Source organism: the organism of the source record quoted next, unplaced genomic scaffold (genome assembly GCF_019419815.1).
Source record: "Pyrus x bretschneideri cultivar Hongxiangsu unplaced genomic scaffold, Pyrus_bretschneideri_v1 Contig76, whole genome shotgun sequence".
NCBI classification, from domain to species: Eukaryota; Viridiplantae; Streptophyta; class Magnoliopsida; order Rosales; family Rosaceae; genus Pyrus; species Pyrus x bretschneideri.
Window position 1 is genome coordinate 1,517,249 of NW_025999816.1, and position 23,620 is coordinate 1,540,868.

General features: G+C 35.3%; 1 protein-coding gene and 1 pseudogene across 1 annotated transcript; one reads left to right on the forward strand and one right to left on the reverse strand.

Moving 5' to 3' along the window:
• Positions 1-540: 540 nt before the first annotated feature.
• LOC103955585 (alcohol acyl transferase 1 allele GSa) lies at positions 541-4,331 on the reverse strand. Its single transcript, XM_009367488.3, has 2 exons — positions 3,747-4,331; positions 541-1,646 (listed from the first exon to the last, which is right to left on the reverse strand). Exons 1-2 carry the CDS (start codon positions 4,185-4,187, stop codon positions 732-734), a joined length of 1,356 nt encoding a protein of 451 aa, XP_009365763.2. The 5' UTR covers positions 4,188-4,331; the 3' UTR covers positions 541-731.
• Positions 4,332-17,103: 12,772 nt separating this feature from the next.
• LOC103955605 lies at positions 17,104-20,740 on the forward strand (annotated as a pseudogene).
• Positions 20,741-23,620: the final 2,880 nt, after the last annotated feature.

Sequence of the window (23,620 nt, forward strand, 5' to 3'; positions counted from 1 at the left end):
AAAATATAACTAAATGTCATGCCATTTTGGGTATTACAAAAACAAACTATTATTATGCGACCAAAGAGAGTGCTTCTTAGTTCAACTTCTTACCAAAGTGAATTTGAGATCATTATTTCCAAACATTTCATAGATTGACAATTCATTCTTCAATAAATATAGCTTAAATTTGCTTATCACTCTATTTAGGTGGTGAATATTACCACTCCTCCTTAAACGAGCCACATATTTATAGTTTAACCATAGTTAACTAGTTTAATTTTCTTTATATAACAAAATAACTTGCCGCATAGTACTACGGTCTAGTGGTATTCCTATTTACTTGTAAGTGAGAGGTCTTAGGTTCGATTTTTGTCAAAGTTGAATTTAAACCACATTATTGCTAACTCATTGTGAAGCTAAACCCATCCCATCCCCTATGATGTAGATAATATCGTTTGTTAAAAAAATAAAAAAAAAACCACTTAATGATTATATCATGATTCCTTTTGATCTCCTAGATTATTTTGCATCATCAATGGTTCTAAATAACAAAATAACTTAATGAATTGTCATTTATTTATTAATTTAATTCGTTCTAACTTTCCAACATCAGGTCTCTCAACCTTTATCTCCAACCAACGATAATTTTACACTCATATAAAAGGAAAATCACACATAAACCTTTGCATCTTATTTATTTACTTCCTCCAGGACAGGCTCCAAAGATTAAAGTCATCCTCCTGGACTCCTTAAACGCCTCCATTGATTTCTTCCAGGACAGGTTCCAAAATCATCCTCTTAAACTCTTTGTCAAACGCCTCCATGCATGAGAAGGGCAAACATATCGGTACTACAACTCCATATTCCTCTTTTAGGCTGTTGTCCTGAACATAGAAGGTAATTAGATTGACAGACTTGGCGATTCCGGCAAATATTGGCTTTCCCCAGCCGAAGTTTACCTCCCCAAAACCAGTACGCGTGTTATCAGAAACTATAAGGACATTCCATGCCATTGGAAGTGGAGGTTGTCCTCTTATTACGAAAAGATCTGCCAATGATTTCATGTACTCTTCACTCATTTTAGATTTCAAATTCTTCACCAACTCCACGGCATATCCCAACGGATTTTCACATAAAAGTCCCACCTTTGAAACGACAGTTGGAATTGCAAATGCATTACCATAGTATCCCAAAGGAAGACATAAAGTGTTGTGCTTCCCACGGGCATTGACCGCGCATGAAAGGCGGACAATCTCTTCCGGATTCAATCTCAGTGAAAGTGTGCGACACTTCCAAACACAAGCTGTTATCAGCTCAAACCTGGAGGAAGTGGAAAGGTGTGCCGGAAGTTTTTCCCTAATTGCTTTTATCTCCTGTGGACCAAAATAGAAAGATCGTTGGACCAACGAGCCCTCGTCTTTGGTTAAAAGAAATGAGCTTTCTGGATTGCTTATGTGCTCATATTCATAATGTGTGCATGTAATTCGTGGTGAATGTCGGGCATCCAAGAGGTCTCGTTCCCACACCGGCGGGATAGAGGGTGAATGTGTGCCTTGAGCCATCTCTCCAACTGCGTTCAAGAATTGGGCCAACCCCACGGCGTCAAACATTGTGTGGTTTACGCGCGATGCAAATATGAAGCCTCCACACTTCAGGCGAGTCACCTGCATTATTTAGTGCAGCAAATACTTTCTGAATTAATCTTTAGACTTTCCCTTGATTTAAATTGACAGGAGCACCCACTTGCTATATCCTAAAATGTTCATAAAAAAATTTTACCAAACAAAACAAAAGATGAACATATGAATGTAAAGAAGAAAAAAAAAATTGGATATGTGCTTCACAACACGTTACACTTATACGTGATTATCTACACAAAAAAAACTGCGTACACTTGCTTGATAGATAGATTATATATGTCTGCCAACACGTAATGCAAATTAGCATACTTCTATTTGTATGTTCATTTATTTGCTAAAATTTTCCTCACAAAGAAGTTGACTGACCTGAACTAAAAACCGAAAAAAGAAAACAACAAAAACTATAAGAGCAATGCTAGATAGTCTAAATTTGTAAACTAAATTTGAGAATTAAATGATGTGTCACCAATAAAAATAAGCACATTAATCAACACTTAAGTAATACTTCAATCATCAACTTCCATGTCATTTAGTTTCCAAAATTTAGTCTTCCTACTTTACCCATGCTAACGAGACTAAATTTGTAAACGAAATTTGCAAACTAAATAATATGTCACAAATAGAAATAAATATGTTTATCAACCGTTAAGTAATAACCAATCATTAATTTCTATGTCATTTAGTTTACAACTTTAGTCTCCCTAGCATTACCTTTACCCAAACTATAAACCTGATCTTTTACGATTACAAACTGAAAAAGGAAGCAGAAACTAAAACCAATATAAGACACAAATAATTTATGAGGTGGATCTCGAACCTCAACATTTAGCTATTTTCCATCCGAAAAAAAAAAAGGCTTCTACATTTGGCTATTATGCACATATACACACATTTTATCTATAGATCATTTTAACAATCTAATGAGTTAAAATATGACACATCATCTACCACTAAATTTAATTAGTTTCATTTTATTTTCTATTGTTTTAACAGAGGTTAACCTAGTTACTTCTACCGTTAGCTTATTCGATAGATTGTCCTCTTGATTCCCAATAATGCAGACCATTACAACAAAAGAAGTGATTTCACACACCTTTTTTTAGTTTCGCATACACTCCTCTTTATTTATGGCCATTGTATTGAACAAATTCAATGGAATCAAAGGCTATGAAGCAATTTTCACATACGTTTTTTTAGCTTCCCTTCTTTATTTATGGTCATCAGATTAAACAAATTCAACGAAATCAATGCCTGTAATTGAACAAGATGTGTAATAGGGCTAAAAAAGGTGTGTGAAAATCAATTCCCAATAAGAATGGCAACCTCGGTCAAGGAAAGAAAAACATATGGTTGTGAAGTATCACATAGAGTGGTGCTATCTGAAGAAAGCTGGGGTTCCACCATAAAATCAATTGGTAATATGGGGAGTAACCCAACCACTTATAAGCCCTTACATGGTTTGATCCCTCATTGATGTGAGACTTTGTCCTCACATTCTCACACACCACTTCAAGCGTAAGATATGGTCAACACAAATAGGGTGGCGTGGAACATGTGCGGTGGTTAAGCTTCACAGTGGGTCATCCTACTCTGATACCATGAAGAAAATTAGGGTTCCACTATAAAATCAATTGCAATATGGGGAGTAGCCTAAACTCTTATAAGCCCTTACATGGATTTAACACTTTCCTCACATTCTCACACTATCCACACACTAGTGCTCTTTTTTACCTCCGACACACCCATCTCAATTTTCAGCCGTATGATTGAATGAATTGAAGATCAAAGGATAAAAATTAACAAGGGATGTGTGGGAGGTAAAAATTGGTGTGTGGATAGCACCACCGTGCGTTTCACATAAACTGATCCGGTTAAACGTCAAACGAATAAAATCAATTTTTATGGGATTTGTGAGACATTTGTTAAAATGTTGAATCTCTTTTATTCTTATACTAAGCTTTTATTGATCTGTTGGATATGGAAACCATGTTTTTGATGGTTTAGGATTCGAGAGAGAGAGAGAGAGAGAGAGAGAGAGGTTAATTTCAATTAGGAAAAGAATTAAAGGTTAAAAGTTTGATAAAATTATTTAAATTATATATTAACTCAAGTTGTTGTTCTTACCTGAACTAACAAGATAGGGCAACCAAGAATACCATCAGAGCCTGGGACGTTAAAAAGGAGTTCATCTAAGAGAGGACAAGGAGGTCGAATGGTGTCCCCGAGTTCCTCAAGCGTGAAATCAGCATCGGCTTCTATGAACAAGACACCTTCTCCATTACAATCTACCATAAGCTTTTTGTTTGGCCCTTCCCTCAGCCTACCAGCTACAGGGTAGTAATACACTAATGCCCTGCTTAGTGCGTCCCTAATCGCCGTAACGGGATCACCCTGATTTTCTTTGTTCCTGTAAGACAATATGAGTGGAAAATGAAACCTAGTGCCTTGCTGGTCGTCTACATCTGACAGCCGCTTAGTTTCGCGAGGAGTTGGCTTTGCCGGCTTTATGAGTTGTGGCTCCGACCGGTTTACCTGAAATGCGAGGGAGCTACACAATTCCGCCATCTCATATGGTCAACCCTTTTAGAGACTACATATACACTAGAGCTGCCTAAGCTTGACTACATATTGTGAGAGTGATTGGAGTAGCATTTATGTTTTGGACCACCCATCTCCGCCTGGTCCCCGTACATTAAAATGTATTTAGTTTGGCAGGTGATCGTTATCAAGTTACCATCATTGTTGTGAATTTGTGATAGTTAAGGCATGCGTACGTAGTATTGTGTGGTGAAGAAGCTTTGAGATAAATCAATAATTGAATTTCGACAAAAAAAAAATCAATAATACGATGGTTTCTTTGAGTGTATAATGGTTGGAGTAAGACACACTAGTAAAAAAAAATAGCTTGTGTGACGAAAAACATTTCATTGCCTCAGTGGTTCTTGTGCGATGAGAACATAGATTGGTCGCACAAAAATGGCATGATAAAAAAAAAAAAAAAAAAACCAAAAACTTTATGCAATGAAAATTTTCGTCGCGCACGTGTTTGTCATGCAAAAAAAAAAAGCAGGAAAAATTTGTTTGCCACCAAATGTTTGTGTGACGAATATTTCCACATATTTGTCACGCAAGGTTTTACTGAAAACGGTCAGATGCCCTTAACTGCTCCCATTTAGTGTGCATTTATAACGCATTTTGCGCGACCAAGGGGTTTGTCGCACAAAGTGTTATGGGTTCTATATAAACCCTAGTTTTCAAAGGTTTTGTTTCAAAGACGATGGCCTATTTGGTTCCTTATTCAACGAAAAGTTGTGAGGGAGAAGGCTCTTGCAAAGGGAAAGGTAAAAAAGAAATTTATTGTTGAATTAGTTGGCTTATATTTGATATGGTTGAATTTTTTTATTTTTTTTTAATAGTCTATTTCTTTCAAAATTTTGGGGTAGAAAAAGAAATGAGGAAAGTTGTGTTGCGAATAGAGAGGTACTTGAAAATGGTGCCTGAGGAGTTGAAGAAATCCATGGTGAGGGATTTAACGGTAAATTTGTATTAAAAAATGTATAGTTATTTTTGTTAAAAAGTAGCATTTTTTAAATTACTAATTTATTTTTATTGGCATAAATACAAGTACATTGGGATGTTGATGAAACCGATGAGAAGCAATGGAAGTATCTGGATGACTTTTTCAATATGCATTTTCGGTAGTGGAAGTTTGATGTGGAGTAGGCTATGGAGCGTGGGGGAGTTCATGATGCCCCTGCTGATGCCCCGGAGGAGGAGGATTGAAGTTTATTTGTTTGTTTGTTTTTTTTTTTTTTAATGAAATTTGACGTTATGTTTAACTTTATTTAATAAATTTATGTTATATGGATGATTATTAATATTTACATTAGTTATAATATGCATTTGGGTTAATAAATTAATTTTATTAATTATTTTGGTAATGTTTAATTAGGTTTGAGTTTTTTATTTAGAGTAAAATAAAAATTTACATTAGTTAAAAAGGAAACGAAAAAAATGAAAAAAGAAGAAGAAAACTATGCATGTTGCGTGACCAATAGAGTATTCATTGCGCAACTTGTTTACATTAATTAATTATAAAGAAAACAAAATATTTAGACTTGTACGACGAATATATAGGTTCACCGCGCAAATGTGTTTTGCGCGATGAATACTATATTCGTCACACAAATGCAAAAGTAATCTTTATAATGTGACTTCAGCTACAAATGCAGAAACTGCAGAATCTGCCTCTGCACCTCCTGCCCCTTCGTTTTTCTTCAATTAGGCATCCGTCACTTCCATTTTCTCTCAATTTCATCATCTAATACTCCCTCCATCTTCTTCTCTAGGTTGATTGAGCTATCTTGGTGTGTCTGGTAAGCCTGTTTTTGTTTAGGGTAAAATTATTAATGTCAATTCATACTAACGCCATGAAATTCGTTATTTATAGAGATATTGTGTGTGATTAGCGATTAATGGAGAACGATTTGGAAGGTATTTTCTTCGTTTTATTTTAAAAAATATAAAAATAATTAAATTATGTTGTTATGTTTATATTATGTTGTGAAATTATATTTATATTATGTTGTTAAATTTGTACATGACGTACAAATATGTTATGATGTACGGAGTTAATTGTAATTAACTTCGTACCTGTATTTTTGTAGTAAAACTTAGTTTCCTATTCGAGGATTAGTTGGATTTCACGCGTGGATGTGAAAGCATGACTACGGTCCAATTAATTCTTGAATTGTCTCATTATTTGGATAGTTTAGGAATGCACAGTTATGGTCCATAGTTTATGGTTCAAGGATTAGGTTTCGGTTGTGGGGATTTCGGTGTCATCTCTATACGTTCTCTGAGTGGCACATAGGTATTTCATATCTACGTTGTCTATCTAAAGAACTGTATAGTAGTGTTCTAGAAAACGGCTTAGGCGCGGGATGGTGCTGATTCGAGGTGACTTCTTGCTAATCGGTTGGAAAAATCGGCTGGGCTCTAGGCGGCCTAGGCGGTTCCTCACCCTCATACATATAAAAAAAAAAAAAAAAAAAACAAAAAAAAAAGTTTGTGTTAGTCTTCTTACTTTTTCTGTCTCTAATCATCAAATGGATACATATTCAACAATGGCAGGGGTGATGCTTACTTCTGTGGGAAGAGTGGAGCTTCAATGTGCCACCATTTCCATGGTAAGACTCGCTGGTTTTGGTTTTTGTAGAGAAGATTGACTATTGTGAGCAGCTAAAGATTAGTGGGTGTATTGAAATGAGAGAGGAGGGTCAAGCATTGGAGCTAAAATGGTAGATGAGGAGCGGCTAGGGTTCTTCATTATAGGGAAATGAGAGCTATTTGGTTTTTATTTTTTATTTTTTTTAATTTTATATTTAAATCTTAAAGAGAGAGAGGTATGAGAGAAATGGGAGAGAAATGGGAGAGAGGGTCGAGTGAAATCTGAAATGAGAGGGGTTCTGCTATTTGAGAGATATCTCTCATATTCTAGAGAGAGAGGCTTATAATTTCTAAAAAGCAATAAAAAATGGGGGCACATGACACTATTTATTTAAAAATAATTTCTTGCATTACTATAACTTTGAATGAGACTAAACATAGCCCATTCGATTAGAGATGACTTTAGATAGCCATTTAGATAGCCATTCGGGTTGCTTCAAAGAGGCCTTATCTATCTGTTGGCCCAATTGAATAATAATACCGCACTAATACATATCAAATCCGATCGTCAAACTTAGTTCAAATTGTTTCAGTATTCCTTAGTTTCAGCTAGGGTAGTCCTATTCTTGAAATCTAATTTTCTATTTATAATTCAATTGCATATGTATACAATTTCCGGACTACAAAACTAATTTTGGTAACTCTAAACCACTGTCAAAGGGTACTCCTATTCTTGAAATACATTAATCTCCGCTTATGAAGTTCCTAACAGTAAATTTTTCAGCATCCGCTGCACTCCTTACTACGTGATAACCAAGCCACTTGACCCTCCCGCATGTATAGGCACCACCTCAGGAGTTCATGTACTCCCCATAGTAAAGTGTGGACAGGCCAACACTTCCATTCCACGGCATCCGACCAGCAGGATCCACCAATCCGTTCAAAGTACTCTTCATGATCACCGTCCTTGAGTACACCCACAACGCCCAGCCAAATATGTTCGGAAAGAGAGTTGCACATGTCTTAAATCTTCAGCGGCCGTGACATGGCAATTGTGAATAACAATGCAAGTGAACTGATCAGATACTCCCTAGATTGCAAATCGTCACCACATTCACTTGATTTTTCATAGGTCTTCTCACGTATATATATGCTGCAGTTTTGGAGCACGACTGCGGCGTTGCCAAAAATAAAATATGTCGTCCCGTATATATCACAGTCATGATAGAACTATGATTGGCGTTTCACGTATAATGTATCTTGATAGCCTTTGTAGCTACAACAGTAAAACACCGCTTGGTTGGTGCCATAGCGCATTGCGACAGCTTGGTCGGGTCCGGCGGTGTTTTCAAATGTCATGTCTTGAGCCGTAAAGCCGTCCCCGCTAAACCTTATGTTTTAAGTGAATGAAAAAGTGATCATTTTACAAGTGATTAGACATACTAGGAGAAAACAACTTGGATGAGATTGCAGATTATGAAATGTCATGTCTTGAAGTTTAGGGTTTAGGTGAACAAAAACTTGCATCCCCGCTAACCTATAGAAAATAAAGTCAGACTTGATCAAGCGTACAAAGGAATATTGCTAAAAATAAGCCTACCAAAATTATGCACCATTTCAACAGGTATCTGCCAAAACTATATAAAGTTTCAGCAGATAGCTACCGAAGGAGTTCATATTTTTTAGTAAGCTCCAACTTAATAATACATAAAAAAAAGAAAAATGACACTATTTAATATTTCAACACGTATCCACTGAAATACCTTACAATTTAACGGTTAGTTTAACTCTGATATGATGATTGTTTACAGCTACACTCCTCGACCTTGTAAGAATACAATGAATGAATTTGATCTTCAATTTAAAATATTGCACTAGTGGATATCACAAAATCTTATGTTTTACTTATTGGAAGTATAAAGTAACTTAGAAGTATTTGTTAAATCTATCAATTTGATGGGATATGCATTCTACGAAACTAGTTTCAACGATGCAACCATGTTTGTATATACTCCAAGATAGCATGCATAAAAAAATAAAAAAATAAAAAAAACATTTAGAGATTAGGTAATAGGACTCAAAATTTCGACGGGTATAAAGAAAAAAATCATGATTTAACGGCAAATTTAGCTCTGATTTGCATGATTTTTTTACTGATACACTCTTGACCCTATAAGATTACAATGAACAATGTCAATCTTCAATTTAAAATATTTACACTAGTGGCTACAAAATCAATTAAATTTATGTAGTTTCTTTTACGGCTTCTAGTTCCTCACAAATAGAAATCACATCTAACAATAGCTAACCACCCTATAAAATAGAGAAATTACTGTCGACGACCACTTGTTGCCCTTGGGAATAAACAATTACTTCTGACCTTTTAAGCACGCCGTTGAAAAAAGATATAACTATAGTAAAAACAAATTAAAAAAAGCAGAAGGTAATCAAAATTATACTTATCTAATCATGATTATTCATTAAATTCAAGTCTTGTACGTCTTCATACCAATTATAGTGAACAAAAATATATTAATTAACATAAATAAATATTTATTCGAAAAAAAACATAAATAAATATTTATGTTATATTAAATATTAACTAGTTTACGAATGTATTTAATATTGGGAGTTTTAACAAAAAGTCCACGGTACTGTTCACTTTAACGAAAAACCACATTTTTACACTAAAAATTCAATCTTGGTACTATTCATTTTACCCTTTATTTTGTCCTTATCATTAAAACTTAAGTTTTCAAGCCCCTTTCATTAGTTTTCCTTATATTTAATTGACCATCTTCCCAGCCTGATGGTGAAGTGTTTCTACATATGACATCTTGGTCTAAGGTTCGAAGGGATGTGCTTCTGCTGTTGCCTTTGAATGTGATTAACAAAACATAAATATTTGAAAATAATATAATACAATCCGACATAGTTAGTATAAGAAATTTGAAAATAGGGTTAATCTCAGTTTACTACCCTGAAGTTTATTGATTTTCAACATTTCATACAACAAGTTTTTTTCATCCAAGTTTGGTACCTAAAGTCATAATTCTAGGACACTTTCATACATCCGTTAAGTTTTCCGTTAGAATTTCTGTTATCTGATGACGTGGTGCCCATATGGACAATGATTGGACGCTACGTGTCAATCTGGGTCCACATGGATATTAAAAAATTAAAAAAAAATTAAAAAAACTAGAAACCAAAACTAAACCTAAAAAAATTTAAAATTGCCACCTTCTTTGCACCCAACCTTCTTCCTATCTCTGTTTTTTCTTCTCCATCCAACACAGAAAGCCATCAGCCGCAACGTCTAACCCAATCCACTTGTTCCTCCCAGGCCATTGAGACCACCCAAGCTGCTACCTAAGCCACAAAAATCGGGTAAGCCATCATCCTTTGGAAAACTTCTTTGCTTCGCTCATTGAAAAGGTTGCTCATCTCTATGCTACGGTCCAAGTATAATCCCAACAACAACAAAAAAATCAAAACCCTAAAAATTCCAATTCTAGAGAGAGTGGACATATTCCGAGGGGCCTAAGAAATCAACGACGGAAGAGACAGCGTCGTCGAAGCAAATGTCTTTGTCATCGAGATCACGAAACTCAAATTTGCCCCGACTCCCTTCCAATTTCTCCTTCACTACAAAGCCCAAGCTAGAGCTGGCTCAGACCCAGTGCAGGTAGGGCGACCGTCCGGGATCCAAAATAATTGGGGGCACCAAAATTATTAGGGTGGTATATTTGTATATGTTTTCATAAGAGTATAAATTTATAAAATTTGGTTCAATGACAAAGAAGTTTAACTAGAACTGGTGGTTTTGTCATTTGAAATTAATGAGGAGATCTTGGGTTCAAAACACGATGTGTGCTTATTTGTTTTTCAATTTTTACAAATTTCATTTCATAAGAGTATAAATATATAAAATTTGGCTAAATGATCAAGAGGTTTAATTAGAATCAATAGTTTTTGTTGTTTAAAATTAATGAGAGGTCCTAAGTTCGAAATGCTAAGTGCATGTTTATTCTTTTCAATTTTTACGAATTTTTGTTTGGTTGTTAATTTATTTTTGATTAATAACTAGTAGCTATGTGGGTTGTTATTTTTAAACATTTGTTCCTAATCTTCCACAAAGAGTAATGCGTTAACCAAATTTTTAGACCAAATTTACAAATCATATAACGTGTCAACAAAAAGTTTAATTTAGTACCAATTTATTACTTATACATATCAATTAAGGACTCAAAAATATCATAATTTTTTTAGTCCCATATTGACAAGGTTAGTAAATAAGAAAAAAAAACACCTCACGATTTATACAAAAACACTTTAAAAGTTTAGATGGAAAACAAAACTCATATCTATCTACTTATAAACCCAGAGTTGTTTTGTTGCTTCTCACAATACAAAATAAATTATTTTTCCTTGTTTCTAAATTATTAAGTTTGAAGTGTTTTTCTAAGTATAATTTTATCGATGTCTTACGTGTGAAAACAAATAATTTTCTTATATAAAGTGAGGGCACATTTTTTTATGTCGCCCCAAGCCACAAAAATCTCTAGACCGGCCCTTGCCCAAGCCCACCACCATTGCTTCCAATTAGCTCCATGACCGTTGGCAACGTTTTCTACGCCTCCAACCCCACCCGGATGACCGACGCCACCCTCCTCGACACCCAAATAATAATCCTACTCAATGCCGCTGCAAAAATTAATGGCACATCAGCACTGCTGCCCAAGACTGTCAACGAAGTTTGGCGAGAAATTGTGTCTAGCGAGAGTTGGAAGGAGTGTAAAGATGAGCTACTGCTTACACCGTCGTCGTCGGAGATGAAGAGATTGTGCAGCTGACTGTTTTTCTTCAATCAGATCTCGATCAGCTCGTTCACGTCGATTGATATGGTTGAAGGGTTGGTAACTGGGTTTGGAGAATGTGCGAAGAAAAGGGCAACGGCCAAAGGGCGATTTTAAATTTTTTAGGCTTAGGTTTGGTTTTTAGTTTTTTAAAATTTAAAATTTTTGTTTTATTTTATCTTTAATTTTTTTTAATATCTACGCAGACCCAGATTGACACGTGGCACCCAATTATTGTCCACATGGGCACCACGTCATCAGTTAACAGAGATTCTGACGGAAAACTTAACGGATGTATGAAGGTGTCCTAAAATTATGACTTTAGGTACTAGACTGGGATGAAAAAAACTCGATGTATGAAATGTTGAAAACCAATAAACTTCAAGGTAGTAAACTAAGGTTAACCCTTGAAAATATTTGTATCGTATATAACAGGTCGAGTTAGTATAAAAAATTTGAAAATATTTGTAGCGGATATATCCGCTAGAGTTAGTATAAATATTTGAAAATAATATAATATAGTTTGACACATACTTACTCATATCGGCTATATCCGCCAATTTGGTTAAAATTATTTAAAAAATAAATCTGGTGGAGTTAAGGGCTTGCTTCATTATTATTGTCGGAAAGTAGTAAAGTAATGTTGGATATATCCGACACTCATGTCTTATATCGGATTTAAGCAACGACACTACTTTGTTATCTGACACTATTTAAACATGTCGGATATATTTTATTCGACAGTAATCGTATAAAACTACCACCACTCTCCGATACATTAAACCAATTTTGTAGTAGTGTGGAGTGATAGGAGCATATTTATGTGATTTAATTAGCTTATGTCCTTGCATTTATGTTGTTAGTTCCTAGTTATTTTGGTATTTTAAGCTATTTTCATGTGTTTGTAGTTCCAAAGGGCTAAAGAGGCAAGAAAGTGCATTTTGGAGCAGTTTTGGGCTTGGAATGGATAGCATATGCATGGAGCAAGGTGGATGGATGAAATTGAAGATCAAGAGAGGCTAAGATTTTGTTAAAAGAGATGGAAGAAATTAATTCAAGATTTGGAAGAAAAGGAATCAGCTACAAAGAAGGAAACATGAGTCAAACTTCCTTATTTTGACTTAGTCAATCCTAATCTTTTCCTACTTATGTTCCAGCTACCAAAAGGGGTTCTTAATTAATTTAGGACACTTAAATATAAGTTCTAGAAGCCCTAATCCCAGTCAAAGAAGGATGTCGCACCTATTCCTTTGAAATTCCTTCCTTGCCGCACAAGGAAGCACATTCCCCTTTCTTTCTAGGTTGCCGCATATCCTTTCCCTTTATCCCTAGGATTCTGACATTTATTTCTCCTTTTCCTTGTGGATTTGGGACCAAAACATGTTTACCAAATTAAGTTAGGCCTTGTTTTACCTAAACCTATAAATAAAGGCCTTTGCCACAGCCTTTGGGGATCCACTCACTACCATTCAACCTTTCAACCATTCCTTCATACAATTCACCACTCAAACCTTTACCCACACCTTGTGTCGCAGCAAAGGAGAAGAAGGAGGACCTTGGGACGTGCTTGCCACTCAAGATTGGATTGTTGGAGCATTCTTAGGTGTAATCCATCTTTTGTTTTCAATGTTTAATTTAAGTTTTCCTTGTTTTACTGTGAACATGAGGAACTAATTTCGTTTTGGCTAAAGGAGACTTTGAAACCATGATTATATTTGCAATATGAATTGATTACCTCCAGTTGTGATTTCATAAATCGTGAATGCAATTTACTTAATTGTTCAATTGATAACTTATTCTTGTATGTTGATTGAGGATGCATACTTAGTTTGCATGCATGAATTTGATGCTAGAATATAAGAGAGTTTCACCTAATTGTTATGAACTTATATTCACAAGTAGTGGAGGTTGCTAGTCACAATCGTGTTAAGTAAATTCCTGGAAAGAGTATCATGCTATTCATAATTACGAATGCCTTGTTAATGCTTATGATTTTCACAAAGCTTAATGATCTTTGATTGTATCTCTATTATGTTGTTCATGTAGGGAACTTTTGAAGAATAATTTGGTTGCCAATGCGTATTCCATCCAATTCAATGACTTGAGGAAAATATGAGGGTTAATTAGTGCTGTTCACGGTTAATCTGGGGCGTTGAGGTTCATGGTTTATTGAAAGAGCAACTGGAAATCAAATTGTATGCAAGTGTGTCATGTGTGGAGAAAGACCCTCTAGCTAGCTACTCACCCATCAATTCACCCAAATTCTTATTCCTTTAGTTTGTTAATCAAATCTATTTGTTTAGACTTTAAATTCGTCAAAAACCCTATCCCCCTTACTTTGTTGTGTCAAATTAGTTAGAATCTATCCTAATTTGTGTTTTTAATTGTTTTGAGTCAAAATCAATTCAATTTTCGTCCAAAGTAAGTCCTAGAGTCTGTTTTGAGTTTATTTGATTGTTTTATGCTGTTTTGAGTTTTTTGAGTTCTTTGAGTCTAGTCAAGTGTTTTTAAGTCTAGTTTTGTGTTTTTGAGTTAGTTTTAAGTAGATTAGCAAACCCTCCTAATCCCCCACTTACAACGATCCCTACTTACATCTTTACTACAATTGTCAATAAGAGGGTTTAATTTGTGTGTTAGAATATTTCACATCAGAGACGTAGGGCTCATTTGGATGTGCTTATTCCAAGAAGCACTTTAAGTGCTTTTCTAGGATTTAATTGCATCTTTACTAATGATTGGTTCCAAAAACATTTTAACCAAAAGCGTTTTCAATCATTTTAAAAATACATCCAAACGAGTTCGTAGCATTCTAGAAAAATTGGCTGATGTGCCTTCAAAGCCCAAAAGTACAATGACCAAACAAGCCAGGAACGTGTAATTAATTGTTAAAATGAATAAAACAATAAAACTAATAGTTATGAGGTTAAATCCATTCCTTCTCATTTAGAGTAAATAATACCGCTTGTTAAGAAAGAAAAAAAAACCTAATAATTACTTACTCCTAGAAAGCCTAAAACCGTATGATTTGAATTGAATACAATATTAAATATTTTAAAGTTAATAATTCCTCTCTAGAATCTAGGAACCGTAAGGGCTTTGAATTAATTAAAAATAATGTTAATAATTATGTTTTTATTCATTAACAGACTTGTGTGTGAATATATTGGGTGGATTATTAAATTCAAGTAACCCTTCCTACGTCAAAGCCCGCCTCAGCATTGTTAGTCACTCCGCCGTTGGGTGGGTCGCAACTTGCAGTGGTTTTGGACTTTGTTTAATAGTTAGAAGTCTAAAACTACGATATTTGCTCTACATACAGAGGTGGAGGACAATTCAACATCGAACAGCTAGCCAGCCAGCAAGCCAACGGATAATTGGTGCGTATATAAGTGATCGATTAAAAATATTGTGATTGTTCTAGAATGTAATTCTATATGGTGCCCCCGCCCTCACGACGACAAATAGAATTTCTTTTCTACGTCTTAATTATTATTACATTTCTTAATGCATACAGCCGCCCAGATCTTCTACAACAAACTTCTTTATTGGTGGCCTACTTATTTCCTTATATTTTTGAACAAATAATATTATCTACACTAATAAAGAAGATAGAGGTTTACCCTCATAATAAATTAGTCATAATAAGTGGCCCCTGATATATGTAATATATATAATTTTGCTACACTGAATTACTAATTTAAATAAGTTTGCTACACTGACCACTTAGTAATATAGTCTAGTGGTATTCATTTTCACTTGTAAGTGAGAGGTCTTAGATTCGATTCTCGCCAAAGGTGAATTTGAACCAAATTATTACTAGCCTAATGTGAAACTAAACCCACCCCTTCCTCTTAGTTTAGATAATATTGTTTGTTAAAAAAAAAAAAATATTACTACACTGAATTATTTGTTTAAATAGATTTGCTAGACTGAATAATTAATTAAGGATATTGCTTGTGTGGAGACTTGCTTGTCTCCACTTACGATTAACAAACTTATAACATCCGAATATTATAATTGGAAAGTTCATTTTCTTTATCATCATGTAATTATCATATGTATGCAAATTAAAGATCTTCTAGTCATTCATATGCATAAAATAACTAGACGGTTCATCATGAGGATGTTACTTGTTACCAGAATCATTAATTGGTTTAACATGTATGGATGACTAAACTACTAAACTTTATAGGCCCATGCAAGTTTACCCAATATCCTTAATATTTCCCCAACTTAACCACCTATTACTATGTCTTGGACTTTATCACAAAAGGTCTTAGTGATATTAGGGGTTGAAACTTCCATATATTAATTGTATCTTTTTATTTTTTATTTATTTTTCATATGACCGATGTAGGTTCCTATTCTCCAATACGCCTCCCTCATGAGTGGCCATACAACATTGGGCCACAAGAGCAACGAATTCCCATATAGGAAACTGGTCAAGTCATTAAACTAGGACTAAAGCTAATGTTTTTTAGGGATCGGTTAGACTATATTTAGTCTTTGGAACCAACGCCAATTTTTTCGAAGAACCAGTCATTTAGTTGCCTTAACTGGAGCTAGCACATCTTTTCTTCAAAAACCATGTTCGAGCCCAATAACTCAGCTCCAGAATGTGTCGAGAAAATAGCTACACTAATACCATCCTAAATTTGGGTTTAATTCTTCAATTGTATTCTTTTCACAAAGGAGGCAAATATATATAATACAAATTTGACTTACAAGGCAAGTAATAAAACCTATACTAATTACAAGGAATCAAACGGGTGAAAATCCCGCTAATTACACATATAGTCAATTCACGTCAACATAAACAATCTTCAAATTAAATAATTTTTTACATGTATGATATTTAGATGATGATAAAGAGAATATGAACAGTTCCCATTATGACATTTGGACTGCAAAAGTTTGTTAATCGTATGTAGGGGCACAAATAGGTTGCCCATTGTGTAGTTTAGTCGAACTCCCCCTTCTGTTAATGTAAAAATATCGATGTACTAAAAAAAAATAGATTTGCTATGCATACAATTTCTGTTGACAGTTCTGAATTGAATTGGAGACCTAAAACCGTATGTTTTTTAATTGAATAAAACAATGAAATCATTAAAAGTTAATGGTTACTCTAGAATCTAGGAACCGTATGGGTTTTGAATTAATTAAAATAATATAATAATTATATTTTATTCACTAACACTCTCTGTATATATTGGGTGGGCTACAATTAAAAATAAAAAAATTGCCCAAATAACTGGTATTTTAAAGCTTAAAAAACTAGGACTCTCCCTATGCTAAAGCCACTTCAGCCTGTTAGTAGCTTCGCCGTTGATTCAAGGCTACATGATACTATCCTTCTTTGACTAGAGACAAGTTACGTAATTGAAGACTGCAATCCGACCCTTATATATACCATGCATAACTCCTCACTCTTTAATCACATTGCACAACGATAAGGGGAGACAGTGAGACACTGATTTTATCCAGGAGTTGGTTTTGATTAATATTCTCACTTAGTTAACCCAATAGCCTGTAATTAATGGGGTCGTCACCAATCTCCCTACTGTTTCAGGTAAAAAGATTGGAACCAGAACTTGTAACACCGGCAAGTCCAACACCTTGTGAGCAAAAGATACTCTCAGAAATAGATAACCAAGAAGCCCTTAGATGTCAAGTTCCATTTATATGGTCTTACACCAGCAACCCTTCTTCGAAAGAAATCGACCCCGTTCAGGTAATTCGGGATGCCCTAAGTAGATCATTAGTGTATTACTACCCTTTAGCTGGTAGGGTTAGGAAAGGGCCTAACAAAAAGCTTATGGTAGACTGCAATGGAGAAGGTGTCTTGTTCATAGAGGCCGATGCTGAAGTCACGCTCGAGCAGCTTGGAGACACTCTTCAACCCCCTTGTCCACTCTTGGAGGACTTCCTGTATGATGTTCCAGGCACATATGACATTGTTGGCACACCTTTGCTGATAGTTCAGGTGACTACGTCGGCTTCATTAGTTCATTCATGCATGTAATCAATTAATGTGTACGTCTGGATTTAATTTAATTAAGTATTCCCTCTAGATACCTTAGATAGAAGAGCATGCAAGCATATATATATATATATAGAGAGAGAGAGAGAGAGAGAGAGAGAGAGAGAGAGAGAGAGAGAGACTCCGTCATGCATGTACTGATAGGATTAGTTAGTTAGAGTATACATAATAGCTCTACAAAATAAAATAATTTTGAATTAAGTACAAAATAAAATAATTTTGAATTAAGACACTAATCTTAGTAATCTATTCCACTACTCCTAAATGTAATTATATTGTTAAAAATATTAATAAATTTGGATAGGCTAAAACCAAATCTAACATGAGAATTAAAATAATTATGATAGGAAACAAATAAAAAAAATAGAAACTCCAAAACAGTTGGAAATTGGCCGATTTCTTTAAAAAAAAAAATTATTTTTTAAATTATTTTTATATATTATTTTGTCATTTAGTGCTCATAGAACTTTACCTTTAAAAAAGTGCCTATAGAACTTTGGCTCCCTTTAGGATTAGTTTTTGGTTTTAAAGTAATCGTTTATTCAATGTTATGTGTCATCTTTTGGTTTTAAAGTAATTGTATATTCAATATTATGGTGTCATCTTTTTATTTTTATTTTTATGGTGTCATCTTTTGGTTTTAAAGTAATTGTTTATTCAATATTATGGTGTTATCTTTTTATTTTTATTGTTTATTCAATATTATGGTGTCGTCTTTTTATTTTTATTTTTATGGTGTATTCGAATTATACAAGTAAACTTGTTTTTTATTAGTTACTAGGTACCCTATAATTAGTTCTAAGGAGACCTTTAGGAGAAGAGATATTCAGTTTGTTTATTATTTATTTATATATTTAATAGGGATTAGTTGTGGGACTCACACTGTATCGGACTTCAACGATCCGAACCATTTATTTTTCAAGTTGCACCTTATAGATTATTCTTGCAATACATTAGCAAAATCAGAAATATTTGTGAAATATAATTAAGTTCAAATAAATTGACGAATACTTTGTTTTAAATAAAATAATGAAATTTGATTGTGATAATTAAATAGGCAAACAATTTCGGATTGGGTTAAATTTTTGTAAGCATGATATATGAATTGAGACTTATAAAATAAACAATTTGAATTGTTGAAGTTTGATATGGAGTGAGTCTCACAACTAATCTTCATTTGTTGAAAAAAAATGAGGATCATTTCCCTTCAAGGGTCTGTAAGTCCAATATATGTGTTATTTTGTAAGAATATATATATCATAAATCAATTATACAATGCGAAGGCATCGGTTTCAGTTCCACACCATAATTTTTCTGTGTAATTGATAAAAAAATGTCTGTAATTAATTTAGGTGACCCGTCTGAAATGTGGAGGTTTCATATTTGCATTGCGCTTGAACCACACGATGTTTGATGCAGTTGGGCTTGCTCAGTTCTTGAACGCAGTCGGGGAGATTGCACGAGGTGCACATGCACCATCAATCCCACCTATTTGGGAACGAGAACTCTTGAATGCCCGAGAGCCGCCACAGGTTACGTACATGCATCACGAGTACGGGGACGAGAATGAATCTCAGGCAGGCTCCGTCATTGCGTCCATGGATCAGCCAGACCTCGTCCACCGGTGTTTCTATTTCGGTCCTAAGGAGATAAGGGCTGCTAGGAAACATCTTCCACCAAACCTTAGCAACACTTGCACCACATTTGAGTTGATAACAGGGTGCTTGTGGAAATGCCGAACAATTGCACTTGCAATGAATCCGAACGAGGTTGTTCGAGTTTCGCTAGTCGTCAATGCACGTGGAAAGTGCAACAATCTCAATGTTCCTTCGGGATTCTATGGCAATGCAATTGGATTCCCGGGTGTGGTTTCAACAGCCGAACTCTTGTGTAACAGTCCACTGGAATACGCGGTGGAGCTGGTGAGGGAGGCAAAAAATAAGATGAATGAAGACTACATAAAATCAGTGGCAGATCTTTTGGCATTGAGAGGATGGCCTCCACTTACATTGGCAGGGAATAACTTCATACTGTCGGATAACAGGCGCACCGGTGTGGGAGAGGTTGATTTCGGATGGGGAAGGCCAATAATTGCCGGACCTGCCAAGTCCGTCAATTTGATCAGCTTTTATGTTCGGGACAGTAATCAAGAAAAAGATTATAAAATTCTGGCACCAATGTGCTTACCCTTCTGGTGTATGGAGAAGATTGAGCAGGAGCTAAAAAGGATAACTATGGAGCCTGTGTAGGTTATATCGAAACAAGATTCAAACACTTGCCTTGATGCTTAATTACGTGTTGCTGGATTTTTACATATTTGGGTTATGCTAATTTCTCTGAGTTTTTTTATTATTATTTTTTTATTTTTTATTTTTTATTTTAAATTTTATTTTCTACTATATACACAAATAGAAATCAATAAGAAGATAGGGAGCCAAGGCACGGAGGTGTATTTGGTTCTTTCTCCTGGTAGGTAGTGGGTTGCTGTAAACAAGATTGACGAATAATATAATTGAACCATATATTTTCACAAAGGAAAATACAAATAAGAAAAGAGGGAAGAAAGAAAAATCTCTACAACTCACACAGAGTCTGGAACTCTCCCAAAACTCACGTTCTCCACTCAAAGTGGTGGCCTCCTTTGAACCTCTCGACTCTGCAAAGTAACTTTCACCCACTAACTCCAACTGTCATGTCCACCGTTTGCCTATAAAATGGCACTGAGCCAAAGCAAAATGTGGGGGTGGGGTGGGGGGAGAGGGGAGGGGGGAGGAGATACACGGGGAAAGGAAAGGAAAACAGGCCAGACAAAACCACGGCAAGGAGAAGAAGGGGTACACGGCAAGAGGAGGAACAAAAGGAGGAGAACAAACAAAAAGCAAAAAAAGCAAGAGAAACGCAGTTGGAAAAGCACAGCAAAGGAGAAGCAACAAACATAAAAAAGTATAAGTATTCCTTTTTTAATCTTGTTGGCTGTCTCTTTTTCCTTGGTTTTGCAGAGAAAGAAGCAAAGAAATGGACTGAGGATCCTCTCTAGATATTCTTTGTGAAGATTTCGATAATCTTCAAATCGTATATGTTATTATACATTGTGCGGTGAGAAATTATTTTAAATATTTTTATTTAAAATTAAATATGAAAGGTATTTGATGAAAACTGATCACACGATGTACGATAAAAGAACACAGTTTGAGGATCCTCGGGATCCTCATTCAAAGAAATGAGAGATTTTTTAGTGGAACTAGAATACAAGGTGGTACACCATGTGTCATTATATAATGTCATCTCCAACCGATCTGGTCAAAGGGTCATAGACCAAAATATAATCCGTTTTGACACAAAAATCATCTCCAACTAAGGGTTAGGCCAAAAGGCTTACGGGCCCCATTGGACCATATTCTAGCCACAAGGCCAGTATGCTGGCCAAAAAGAGCCAGCCAGCCAACCAGCATGATTGTAGTAGCCCAAATCCATGCAACAATAACCAGGACGTCAGCATGCCGCAAGCTAGCTAAGGCTTACCGTTGAAATTTAACTTTTTTTAAGACAAAATTAAAAAAAATTCTAATTTTTTTTCCTATACCATTTCTCACATCATTTTCACCATTCCATAACCAATTACATCTCGACACGTGGCTAAAAAAAGTTAATTCAATTCCACATAACCATTTCTACACCATTTCTCACATCCGAAAACCTTATTTTAATAAGATAGTTTAATTCAATTAACTATATTAATTCAATAAGAATAATAAATTATTGAAGGGGCCATTTTGGAGAAGGGATTTTTGTCAAACGGATTATGTTTTGGCCTATGGCCTACTAGGTTGGAGATGATATATAAATATGGTCTGACAATGTTCATTAAAAAATAATTTCTTGCAGGGCTATAGGGCTAAACATGGCCCCTTGGCTCCCTTTCGGTTGGAGATGGCCTAAATGGTGGCATAAATGTGTTAAAAAGTTAATAACTTGAAAAATAAAATTTTTCATGACGTATATGAAAACACGTAGTATACCACCCGTATTTAGATCACTATGAAAAGTTTCTCCCAAGAAACACTTTGCTTCTTCAATCTTTCTCCCTTTCTCAAAGCTAAATGGCGGTGAGGCTTTGAAAAGCCCACCGGCTCACCATGACAGCAACATCAAATTATCAAAAGAACTTCTGAGAAAAAACAAAACCAATGGCAGCGGCAGAGACCAATTCCAAAACCAACACAGAGCAAAATGGTGGAATTCCCCGCACTCTGCCGCAACAATGAGAGCACTTGAAGGAAAAAATGAAGGGGGTATTGGGAATTGGTAATAATAATATAAAGAATTTGATGTAGGACATACCTTGCAAAATTAACAAATTTTGGATTTCTAGTTTGTTCATATGATTGTTGCACGAACCACAAAGGAGATCGTCATCCTAGGGAGGATTCGGTTGCATGTAACCCTGTTAGATTGCCTACGTACCTTGTGCCAATGCACATAGATCAAACCACCGTAGTTCTTAGTAACCTCCTAATCCTAGGGTCAAGATGATACTCTAGAGGCAAAACTAAGAGAGAAAAGGGTTACTAAGAGTGGAGAGTATTATCTCTCCTCTCTAGAGCTAAAAGAAATGTCTTTGTTGGTGTGTTTTCTCCTTTCCCAAAGCCCTCATTATATATTGGCTAGGAGGGAAGAGAGAAAGGGAAATGGTTAGTGTGGGACAAATACCACATATCGATAACACTAAATTGGGTGTATAAATCCTACATCTCCCACTTACCCACATAGGGTGTTGGTATCATCTCAATTAGCTCATCTAATTCCCATCCATTACAATTTACTTCTCATACAGGATATGGGACGTACACATCCAGGAGCGCTGTCATTAAGCTATCACCAAACTTAACAAGAATGCATCACTCAGAAGTTCATCGCTTTATACCCTAGAAAATTCATCATACACCAAACTTGACATTCTTTATCCCTCGTTACAATAGAAAAAGAAACGTCATGGTCCACAAGTATCATGTATCTATGTCGTACGTTTGACAACTAATATCAAACAGACGTTGGCCAGCTAATGAATCACATGACACAGTGTAGTCTTTAAACTATCTTCCCTAAGCTCTCATGTCAGTCTAATTTGGTTTAACTGCTTGCCTAGACTCGCCTCTTGGGACAGTTACTAAGTTGACTATTTTAGATAAACGTGCTAAAGTAGCGATCATCAAACCTCATCTTTCTGACATAGACATTAGTTCAAAGGGTATAAGGGTAGGATCACATAGATCTAGTGTCTCACACAGTAACTTGAAGTTGGGATCAATTCGTCACTCCAACTGTCGGCAACAACCAGCACATACAATATGAAATGTATGCTATGGTGTATTCTCAATTTAATGAGTGTGTCACATGTCCATTGGACATACACTATATGGATCTTAGTCTAAGCACTACACAAACGCCTAACTTAAGCATTTAGCCTAGTCACCCCTCTCAATGCCTACCTAGTTACTCACATCTGGCTTGACAAGCTTTTACATGTGAAATCATACACATGTCTGGTCTCGCACTCAAATGCATTTCAGACGTATATGTCTCATCCTGCTCGCTACCTCAGCGCTAGGATGAATCATTTTGTGTGAGTGAAACTGATTCCAGATTGCTGACACTAAAAAAAAAATGTGCATCATAACATTCTCCAAAAAAACGTTAATTCTAATGAGTCTCTTATAGTTTTTATACATAGAAGTTGTTAATGCAAAATACCTCCAAAATAATTCCATAAGGAGCACCTATGTTTTTCAAAAGTAGGTGGGTTCTTTCAATTCCAAATAAGGTAAATGCAAGTATATTTTCAACATTCTATTGCTTGTACCTTGAACAATCTTTTTTTCCACGAAGGATCTTATGTTAATCCTATGATGATATAAGAACCAAAATGATGT

Bases quoted from the DNA above. Each gene is read 5' to 3' on its own strand.
- LOC103955585 (XM_009367488.3), bottom strand. From the start codon at position 4,187: ATGGCGGAATTGTGTAGCTCCCTCGCATTTCAGGTAAACCGGTCGGAG. The intron at 1,647-3,746 runs GTAAGAACAACA...TAAATAATGCAG, and splicing joins GCCCTATCTTGTTAGTTCAG to GTGACTCGCCTGAAGTGTGG.